We start from the raw sequence: 10,657 nt of genomic DNA on the forward strand, positions 1-10,657 counted from the left end.
GCCACTCTGTTACTCAATTTTTGACAAAAGCCTTTAGGAAACCTAACAATACTCATAGCATATGATGGGATGGCTTGTATCACTGCTTTAATTAGTACTTCTTTGCCCGCTTGATTTAACAGCTTTTCTTTCCATCCTCCCAATTTCTCCATGACCCTGTCTTCTATCCATGCTAAGGTTCTGTTCTTGGACCTTCCCCATTGAGCTGTAAGCCCCAAGTACTTTCCAGGATTTTCTCAAGAAGCCATATTCAGAATCTCCTCTATATTCACTCTTTTCTGAATAGATATTTGGTTCCCAAAGATTATGCCAAATTTTTCCAAATTTATCCTTTGTCCTGAAGCCTTCATAAAGGAGTTGAGGATTGAAATCAGTTGGTATATTTCATCCTCATTTGCTTCTGAGAAAATGATACAGTCATCCGCAAAAAGGAGATGGGTCAGTGTAGGTGCTGAGTGAGCTATTTTAATGCCTGATATTCTTTTATCTTTCAGAGCCTCCTCCATAAGTATTGTGAAAACCTCGGCTGCAATGATATACAAATATGGAAAAAAGGGATCCCCTTGTCTTAGACCCCTCTGAGGTCGAATCTATCTTGATAAATTTCCATTGATTTTAATTCTGTATGTTACTCGTCACATTCCATAGCCCACTTTACCCACATAACATCAAAACCAAACGCCTTCAGGGTGGCTTCAATAAAATCCCACTCCAACCTATCATACGCTTTATTCATATCCACTTTAATGGCCAAATTCTTTGATCCCCCATTCCCTTTTCTACTCAAACTATGGAACACCTCTTGCACTATGACAATATTATCTTGTATCAACCTCCCACCCACAAAAGCACTTTGAGTTGGGGATACAATCTTGTCCAATATTTTTCTCAGCCTCATCACCATGACTTTTGATATAATTTTGTACACGAAATTACAGCAGCTTATCGGCCTCAACTGATTAAGAGTTTCTGGCTACTTTACCTTCGGGATCAGGACAATAGTAGTTTCACAAATTTGTTCATTTAGTGTTCCTTCCTTAAAAAAGTTCTTTACTACTGCGGTAACTTCCTTTCCTATAATCTCCTAGTGTTTTTAGAAAAACAGGCTGTTAAGTCCATCAGGGCCTCGAGCTTTAAGGCTGCCTAAGCTAAAAGCTGCATCTTTAATCTCCTTATCAGTAATATCTTCAATGAGACTATTATTCATCTCTTGTGTTACTCGTTTTGGAATTTTACCAATGCAATCCTCCATTCTGAGATCTTTAATGGCTTTGAACAAGCTTTCAAAATACTCTTCAGCCATCTTCCTCACCTCATCTTCTTCACTTATCCATTCCCCGTTTGCATTTTTCAATATTTCAATCCTATTTTTGTCCCTCCTTTGAACTGTAGACGCATGAAAAAAAGTTGTATTTTTGTCTCCCATCCTCAGCCACTTGATCCGGACTCTTTGTCCCCAGAATTTTTTTTCCTGCTTCCATAGAAAGGTGGTTCTTCTCTTTAATTCCTTAATTTCTTCTTGTCTTTCCTCTGCCAAATCTGAGCTCATAATCTCTTGTAGTCTTGCTTTCATCCTTTCGATCTCATGATCTGCTCTCTTAAATATCACTTTACTCCACTTTCTTAATTCCCTCTTGCTTCCTTCCATTCTCTTAATTAATTTGTTCCAGTTCTCATCTTCTGATCTGCCTTCCCTACCCCATCCCCTTCTGATAACATTTTCACACTCATCATGATCCTCCCAATATGCCTCATATTTAAATTCTTTTCTAATCTTGACCTTTGGTTCAAACCTCAAAATTAGAGGAGTATAATCCGAGCTAATAGAAGGTATAGTTGTTAACACAGCATTTGGATACATTCTCCTCCATTCCCACGTGGATAGGGTCCTGTCAATTCTTTCCCTAGTAATAAATCCATTCCTAGGATTACTAAACCATGTAAATCTCATACCCTTCAACTCAAAATTCATAAGTGCATTAGTATCCACAAAATCTCTAAACACCAAAATCTGATTTCTTGGTTTGGGATGCATGCCTCTTTTCTCTTCTTAATTTAAAATTTCATTGAAATCCCCTATTAACATTCTCAGTTTATTAAGATTTACATTCTCTATGGATAATTCTTTCCATAAATCTTTCCTTCTCTTTGGATCTGGATGCTCATAAACAAAATTACACTCCCATTCATCTCCATTCTTATATTTAATAGTAGCTTTAATATAATTAAGACACCATGCATAAACATTACTACTGATATTATCATTCCAAAATAAACATAAATCACCGGACAAACCCCGGGATTCTACACAAAAAGCTTTATCATAATGGATTTTTCTCCTAATTCTATCAACAGTTTTTCACTGGCTTTAGTCTCCATCAAAAAGATAATACTCGGCTTATACTGCTTGCAGAGGTTCTGCACCTCCGCCACTGTCGCAGGCGCCGCTAACCCGCGACAGTTCCAACTTATGCAACTCATGATTGCAAGTGGGGCATGCTAAGGCCCGCCTCCTCAGCCATGTTTTGTATGTTCAGGTACCTTTTCTTCCTTGCAGCTACTTCTGCCTCATATTCTTCATCTTGCATGCTCTCTGCTGTTGCCTTTGGCTTCATGATCTCCCTCTTCCTCTTCAAGCTCAGTTGCATTCCCATACTCTATGCTAATTCTACCTCCCAATTTCCCGCTGTATCCATTAAGTCAGTTCCACCATCAGGCTTAATTCCTTCCCCTTCATCTTCACTTGGCAGTTCCATATAATAAAAATTTCCATTGCCACTGCATTGCATTATTTTTTACATCAATTTCTTGTCCTTCCATTCTGCATCCCTCTTATCTATGAATTCCCAGATTTACTTTTCTTTCCCTACCTTTTCATTCTTCTTATTATTTTCTGTTTCTCCCGTGTTTTCTACTAACTCCTTATCTTTAATTGTAGCCCATCTTCCCCATTTCTCCTTCAACAACTGCATTATAGTAGGGCCTATTTTTGCTTTTTGTTTCTGCTGTCTCTGTGTATTCTGGGCTTCTCCTTCCCTTAGATTGTCCTTCACCATGTGTAATCCATCACTGTTTTCTTTTAGTGGGCTTTGCTCAACTTCCATGCAGGTTGTATTTTTTGATTGAATGGGCATGTTGGCCCAATTATTTCCAGCCTCTCTATTTAACTTTTTTTCCTTAGCCTCTTGCAAGTTTGTTTTTAAGTTACCTAACTTCAGAAAATATCTTCCCAATTCTCCTAACTGCTCCAAATATTCTTTCTCTGACACAAATCCTTCCAGTTGCTGATTTTTCGAACCTTCTCCTACTTGCTCCTCTGCTCTATGGCTCTGTGCTACTCCCTCTCCTTGATTTTCGCTTGCACCCTCCTTCCCTCTTCGTTTCCCAATGCTTCCCATTCCTCCAGTGCCATTCTCAGCTGAGAACTGTAGATCCTCACCTTCCTCTTCAACTTGGTTGATTGCACGCGCCTCATCTTTTCCCTCTTTGCTGTCTAAAGTTTCTTCCCCAGTTCTCCATGCCTCCTTGTACATGAGCGGTTTTGCCTTGTTAACTCCAAGGCCAGCTGAATATCTTGGTTTACTTGGATCCCAGCTTGCCATAGCTTGAGGCCTCTGGCAGTCCTTCCTCCCATGTCCCAGTAAGCCACACTTCAAACAGTAGCTATCTTGAATTCTTTCATACTTAAATTCAATCCAAGTATTTGGCAAGTCCTCTCTGGCCAGCCAGAACCCAGTTGGTAGTGGCCTTGTTATATCCAAAGCTACTTTCACCATGAGAAATGATCTCTCCAACATATTGTTGCTTCTTGGATCCTCTGTTTCCATTGTTATTCATATCTTGTCTCCAATGATTCTTGCAGTGTTATTGTTGAGATATGCCTGTGGGAACCCATGTATCTGCATCCATAACTCCATTCTATCATGGTTTACCTCATGTATGGACTCCCTCTGGTTCCACATTTGCAAGTTAACTAGCTGCCCTCTTATGCTCCATAGTCCTCCCTTCAATATTTGAAACCCTTTTCTCTGATCTTTGAAGCTGATAAGGACCTTGTTCCTTCCTACCTCCGAAAAAGCAACACCTTGTGGATTTTCCCATATCCCCATAATAGCATTCCTTATCACCTTGAAACTTAGTTCTTTCTCCGATATTATCTTGCCCACCAAGTTGATGCCGTTAGCTTTGTATTCCTCTTCTATTCTCTGGTTGATTGCAATCACTTTTCCTTCTATTGGCGCCAAACCAAAGGTTGCCATGCTTTTGTGCTGTGTATTATATGTGTGGTGTATAAATAAGCTGATTGTGTGAGTGATGGAATGTAATACTTGCTGATTCAGTGTTATATGTGGGTGAAACTATAGTTGCTCTAACAAGTTTTTTGTTGTAGGTTGATTTTGTTGGAATGGATGATACTCAGGTACGGGCTCGACTAGAACCTTATGTTCTAAAAAGCTCTCCTCATGAGAGAACTCACTCTCCTTATGTTCTAAAAAGAAATGTTTATTGATGTTAGGATGATTGCATGGACCGTTGTAAGTTTCTATGAACAAAATATTCCAACATCGGAAGCAGATGATTTGGGCCTGTTACCAATTAATTATTGGCTGTTCACTTTATCTCAAAGCACATCGCCCAAAGAGAAAGAGAGTCTATCTCACATTCCACATTTCAGGCCCTTGCCTCTGTTTTCTATAGAATATCGAATTTTAAGTCCAAATATACTAACAAAGAAAAAACTAATCCTTCTCATATTATTATTATTATTATTATTCCGTGCATATGCAGCCGAGGTCTGGTGACATTTTCTGCTGTTGACCGAGTTTAGGCGGAAGAAGGCTAAACTGAAACACCACGGCGGGAGCACCTGCAAAAAGCACTCTGACACTCAAGTAAGAATATGAGTTATGAGGAAATGAGGAAAATAAATTAGAGTGAGTTCTGTGACCTGTCTTGCTCCAATTTTGTTTGTATGTTCATATAGGCATTTTGGATTGTTCGGTTGGAGCTTGTTTAGGGATTCTCCGTTTTTGCCGAGGTTATCGCTATTGATAACGTTAGCTTTGTCAGTTGAGGTTCCGAGCTTTGCATAGCTCGTCCGGATTGTGTTGGTTGTTATTATTTGATTTTGTGCCGAGATATGCGTTCGTTGGCCGAGGTATACGTTACGTACCATAGCCCCCAAGTTTGCCTTTTGTTTGTAAGAAAACAAAGGCGAGCTTTTAATTTCTCCGTGTACCTCGGTCATGGATATGTTGTCGGAGATGCTACTTCCCCCCGAACTTGCCTTGGTTTTCTTGGGAAAGAGAAAGTTGCGCATTTAATTGCCGTTTCGTTTCCTGCGCTGGGTGAAATGATTGATGTGAAATCGCGGTTCAGTTTTCGGTGACATCCTGGACGTTGGGTTTTACTGTGATATTTGGATGGCTAGGATTGATACGGTTTTATTTTAGAGCTAGAAACCGTTTCTGTTCCCCATGTTTTTATTACTTGAGTTGTCTTAGGTAATTCCCCCAGTTGTATTGTTGGTTTTTTCACTTTGCATCTTCTACAGAGGAAAAAGAAATGAGTAGCAAAGGTACGTTTTGAAGGATTCTGGTCCCCCTCTTTTCTTTATGTTTTTTGTTTTGCTTGCTCTAAAGTTATGGAAAAGGTTAAGGTTACTGTTACAGAGGACGATCCTTGTAGCTGGGTTAGTGAGCAGGTTAAATGTTGTGTTTATAGGTTTATTGATCTTGTGTCTGTGAAGGTTTTTGGGGTCTAATGTATGGGTTAGCGAAGGGCATAACATCAGGATAGAGATTTTACCCTGTGAGGAAAATGATCGTGTGTGTGAGAGGGTTAAAGGTTGGTGTTACTTTTATTTTTATTCTTGTTTGCTGACTGAGTTGGGTGTCCGGTTTTCATTTACAGATTTTGAGTGTGGTGTTTTGTTCTAGCTGAATTGTGCTCCCTCTCAGTTACATCCTAACTCCAGGGGTTTTGTTCGTGCTTTTGAAATCTTGATGCATATTCTGGAACAACCTCCCTCTCTAAGGGTTTTCTTTTCTTTGTTTCAGACCAAGGGGGTTAGGCATGGTTTGTGGGTGAATTTTAGTAGCCATCCTCGTCGTTCTATTTTTTCTCTGTATAAATCTTCGTATAAAGACTTTAAGACTATGTTCGTCAAAGTTAGGAGTGTTGAAGATGAGTTTCCATTCTATTTGAATGAGTTTTTAGAGGAGAGGTTTCCTATTTCTTGGTCTTCTGAGCCTGTCTAGGTGCTTGATGTTGATGATAGGGTATCCGATGATAATGTTGTCTTGGAGTTTTTATTAGAGGCGTTGGAGTCGGGAGGATTGTTGTCTGTTGCAGAGTTGTTAAAGTGGGATTCAGATAAAGAGGCAGTTTTGGATTATTTAGGTAATTGGCTTTGATAATAATTTTTGGTATGGTGGTATGGTTGTTACTGACATTTGCCTTTTGTGATTTCTTGCAGCTGAAAAAGCCCCCACTATTACCACTGCTAGGCTGAAGTCATTTTTCAACTAGAGGAAGAAAAATGAGAAGGAAGAGTCGACAACCAATGTGGGCAAGGGGGTGGTGCTGCTGCCGTACAGCCCGAGGTTAATCCTTGTCCAAAAAGAAAAAGGGTGAAGGCTCGTGCCGAGGTGGTTGAGAGTTAGGAAGAAGACTCTCCTATTTTGCCGATTGTGGAAGCTGCATATGAGTCTCAAAAGAGGCTTCACGCGTATTGTGAGGATGACAATATGAGATCTCTATGGTCGAGATTTTTCCCTTTTGCGACCCTTGCTGATGAGCTGTGTCGCTTCCCTGAGGATTCGAAGATGATCGATGAGGTTGGCCGAGCTGGAACCAGCCGTTTCCTTCAGGTATCTTATTCCTTTATGTTTGTTTCTCCTAATTTATCTTGGCCTTATTGGTTGATGCCTTTTATCACAGGTTATTGGAGCTTGGATTGTTGCCATTGGAAGGGCTCAGGGGCTTGCTGTTGAGTCTGAGGTGAAAGATTTCGTTAGTGTTGCTGAGTTGTCTTCTTCTGTTCAGGAGAAGGAAAAGATAATCCTTGAGCTCTCTTCATCTCTGAAAGAAAAAGAAACCAAGCTTATTGAGGAAAAGCGGCTTCACTCGTCGGTTGCCGAGGGATCTAAGGTTTTAAAGTATGAGAATGGTCAGCTAGCGGCTCGAGTGAAGGAGTTAGAAAATGAAGTTTACGAGGCATTTGCTTAGGGTTTCGAGCGGGCTGCTTCTCAAGTTCGAATTCTATTTCCCGAGGTTGATGTTGGTAAGCTTGATGCTACGAAGATCATTGTTAATGGGGAGCTGATTGATGATGAAGCTGATAAGCAAAGTGACAGCTCAAGTATTAGGGATAAGATAGAATGAGGATTGTTAGTTTGTTGTTTTGGTTTGTAAGTTTGATATTTTGATGTTTTTTTAATATTGTCAAGGTTTTGGCATTTGTATGCTTTGAATATTGCCGACTATGTAGTTCGGTTGTTATGATTTTTTCCGAGTATGAAGCTCGGTTTAGTTTATATATATATATATATATATATATATATATATATATATATATATATATATATATATATATATATATAGGTTTATATGAAGGATATGATAGTCATCATAGACTATGTTTGTTGCAAGAATTGATTGAAATAGTTATGTTATTCGTAAAATAGGATATGGCATCCGGCCTCATTAAAATCCTTTGAGTTTGAGTAAAACCCTGCTATTATGGGATAAAACCTCAAATGGGAAAAAGAGTACCTTCATCCGCTTTGATACATATCATGATTGGTATTTCCTCAAAGAGGAGACATTCCAGTTTCCTGGTACTAGATCTCCTAGGAGTGTTTCTAGTTGGTATGCTCCCTTGCCGAGAACTCTTTTGATTCAGAATGGGCCCTCCCAATTTGCTGCTAACTTCTCATGAGTTTGAGGCTTTCTTGCTTCCTCTGTGTTTCTGAGGACAAGTTCTCCACTTTCGAATGTTCGGGGAATCACTTTCTTGTTATGTCATTTTTGTATGAGTTGTTTCATTGCTTGTTGTTTTATTGCTGCTATCTCTCTTTCCTCGTTAATGAGATCTAGGTCGGTTGATCTTGCATCGTTGTTTCTGCTTTGATCATATAACTCGGCTTTTAGGGTTGGCATTCTGATCTCTACTGGTATAAGAGCTTCTACTCCATATACTAGTTTGAAAGGGGTCTCCCCTGTTGCTGACTGGATTGTTGTGTTGTAGCTCCATAGGACTTTAGGAATAAGGTCGGCCCATTCGCCTTTGACATCGTCCAACTTCTTTTTTAAGGCCTGCAGAATAACTCGGTTAGTTGATTCCACCTGCCCATTTGTTTGTGGATGTTCAACCGAACTAAAATGATGTTTTATGTTAAAATTTTGTAAGAAAGTGGCGAGGTTATAATCTGTGAATTGTCTTACATTGTCAGAGATTATTTCTCTTGGTATGCCATAGCGGCATATGATGTTTTTCCAAAGGAAAGACCTCACCTTTTTTGCTGTTATTCGTGCTAGAGGTTGTGCTTCAATCCATTTTGAAAAGTAGTCTATTGACACCAAAAGAAACTTTACATGCCCTGGCGCTTTCGGGAAGGGGCCGAGAATATCTAGTCCCTATCTATCGAAAGGCCAGCTTACCTCTAGAGTATGCAACTTCTCGGCGGGTGTTGTTGAGATCGTGGCGTGCTTTTGGCAATTGTCGCATGCCTTTACTTTGGCTATGCAATCTCTTTTCATTGTTGGCCAATAATACCCTGTTCGTAGTATCTTGGCGGATAATGCTCGATCTCCGATGTGGTTTTTGCACACTCTTTCATGTGTCTCTACCATTACTATTTCGGCGTCATGTTTGCTGATGCATCTTAGGAGAGGTTGTGAGAATCCTCGCCTGTATAGGTTGTCTCCGACTACTGTGTAGAAGCTTGCTCTTCTTCGAAAGAGCTGTGGACTTTGTTCCTCCCTTGGGATAATTCCTGCTTTGATATATTCGAGGAAGGGTGTCCTCCAGTCTCTTACCTGTGTAGTACTCAATACACCATTTAGTTCAAAGCTCGGCTTTTCGAGTGTTAATTGTGAAAGTGTTGGTGTGCGTAATGGTGGCCTTGTTGTAGCTAGCTTAGATAATACGTCAGCTCTTGTATTTTGTTCTCTATTTATGTGTATGATTTCAAACTTTAGAAATTTTGAAATAAGATCCTTTGTTATGAGCCAGTATCTCTCTAACAAAGGATCTTTTACCTGGAAGTCACCTTTGATTTGTTGTACGACAAGTAGTGAATCGCAGTATACAGTGAGCTGAGGTATTTGTAGGTCCTGGGCGAGCTTTAGTCTGGCCAGCAGAGCTTCGTATTCTGCCTGGTTGTTGCTTGCTGTAAAGGAAAATTGTAGCGATTGTTCGACTATGACTTCTTCTCCCTCTTTTAGTGTTACTTCTGCTCAACTTCCTTCTTTGTTTGATGCGCCATCTACATATAGTTTCCAGCTTTGTTCTCTTTGGTTGTTAGCTCAGAGATGAAGTCGGCTGGTATTTGCAATCTTGGATTTTTTCTTGGTTGATATTGTATGTCGAATTCAGAAAGCTCAACGGACCATTTTATCAGACGTGCAGCTAACTCGGGTTTTGTCAGGATTTGTCACAGCGACTAGTCTGTTCTTACTACTATCGTGTGGCTTTGGAAGTATTGCCTTAGCCTTCTTGCTGTGGTGACTAGTGCTAGGGCGAGCTGTTCTATCTTCGGGTATATGGTTTCTGCCGATTGTAGTATTCTGCTGACAAAGTACACCGGTCTTTGTGTTTTTCCTGTTTCGGAGACTAATACCGAGCTTATAGCATAGTTAGAAATTGACAGATATAAAAATAACGGTTTACCGAGTTCTGGCTTCTGAAGGATTGGTGGAGATGAAAAAACTTGTTTAAGCTCGGTGAAGGATCATTCACAATCTTCCGTCTAGTTGAATTTTTTGTTTTTGGAGATTGTCTGGAAGAAGTGGTATGATCGGTTCGCTACTGCAGGTAGGAACCGTGACAGTGCGGCTACCCTTCCTGCTAGTTGTTGTACCTCCTTTATCGTCTTTGGGCTATTCATTTTGAGAACAGCCTCATATTTTTCTGGATTTGCTTCAATTCCCCGTGAGGTCAGCATGAATCCGAAGAATTTCCCTCCTTGAACTCCAAATGCACATTTTTCTGGATTAAGCCTCATGTTGTATGCTCGGATTTTTTTGAAGATCTCTTGTAGGTCGTCGCAGTGTGATCCTTGTGCTGAGGTTTTTGCTACCATATCATCTACGTAGATTTCCATGTTCCGACCTATTTGTTGGTGGAAGACTTTGTCCATCAGTCACTGATATGTTGCTCCTGAATTCTTAAGGCCAAATGGCATTACCTTGTAACAAAAATTTCCATATTCTGTTATAAAAGCTGTTTTGCTTTGGTCTTCTGGGTGCATGAGAATCTGGTTATAACCAGAGTACGCATCCATAAAGCTTAGCCTTTTAAACCCAGAAGCATTATCTACCAGTTTATCAATGCAAGGTAAAAGATAGACATCTTTTGGACAAGCCTTGTTGAGATTTGTAAAGTCGACGCACATGCGCCATTTACCTAAGTTTTTTCTTACCATTACCACAT

General features: G+C 40.0%; 2 protein-coding genes across 2 annotated transcripts; both read right to left on the reverse strand.

The window, feature by feature from the left end:
- Positions 1 to 1,093: 1,093 nt before the first annotated feature.
- LOC148547326 (uncharacterized) lies at positions 1,094 to 2,654 on the reverse strand. The gene is made up of 2 exons (XM_088495386.1): positions 2,542 to 2,654; positions 1,094 to 1,820 (listed from the first exon to the last, which is right to left on the reverse strand). Exons 1-2 carry the CDS (start codon positions 2,652 to 2,654, stop codon positions 1,094 to 1,096), a joined length of 840 nt encoding a protein of 279 aa, XP_088351512.1.
- Positions 2,655 to 8,025: 5,371 nt separating this feature from the next.
- On the reverse strand, positions 8,026 to 10,328 carry LOC148547327 (uncharacterized). The gene is made up of 5 exons (XM_088495387.1): positions 10,048 to 10,328; positions 9,616 to 9,826; positions 9,265 to 9,381; positions 8,665 to 9,042; positions 8,026 to 8,349 (listed from the first exon to the last, which is right to left on the reverse strand). Exons 1-5 carry the CDS (start codon positions 10,326 to 10,328, stop codon positions 8,026 to 8,028), a joined length of 1,311 nt encoding a protein of 436 aa, XP_088351513.1.
- Positions 10,329 to 10,657: the final 329 nt, after the last annotated feature.

This window comes from Arachis ipaensis, chromosome B8, assembly GCF_059453495.1.
Source record: "Arachis ipaensis isolate K30076 ecotype BB chromosome B8, ASM5945349v1, whole genome shotgun sequence".
Lineage (NCBI taxonomy): Eukaryota > Viridiplantae > Streptophyta > Magnoliopsida > Fabales > Fabaceae > Arachis > Arachis ipaensis.

What these genes read in the sequence shown, in the direction of transcription:
- LOC148547326 (XM_088495386.1), bottom strand. Translation starts at nt 2,654, where the DNA reads ATGGGAATGCAACTGAGCTTGAAGAGGAAGAGGGAGATCATGAAGCCA. An exon ending in GTAGCTGCAAGGAAGAAAAG is followed by an intron (nt 1,821 to 2,541) that starts GTACCTGAACAT and finishes ACCTTCTATTAG; the next exon opens with CTCGGATTATACTCCTCTAA.
- LOC148547327 (XM_088495387.1), bottom strand. Translation starts at nt 10,328, where the DNA reads ATGGAAATCTACGTAGATGATATGGTAGCAAAAACCTCAGCACAAGGA. An exon ending in GCTGCACGTCTGATAAAATG is followed by an intron (nt 9,382 to 9,615) that starts GTCCGTTGAGCT and finishes AGCAACAACCAG; the next exon opens with GCAGAATACGAAGCTCTGCT. An exon ending in AAATCAAAGGTGACTTCCAG is followed by an intron (nt 9,043 to 9,264) that starts GTAAAAGATCCT and finishes AGTACTACACAG; the next exon opens with GTAAGAGACTGGAGGACACC.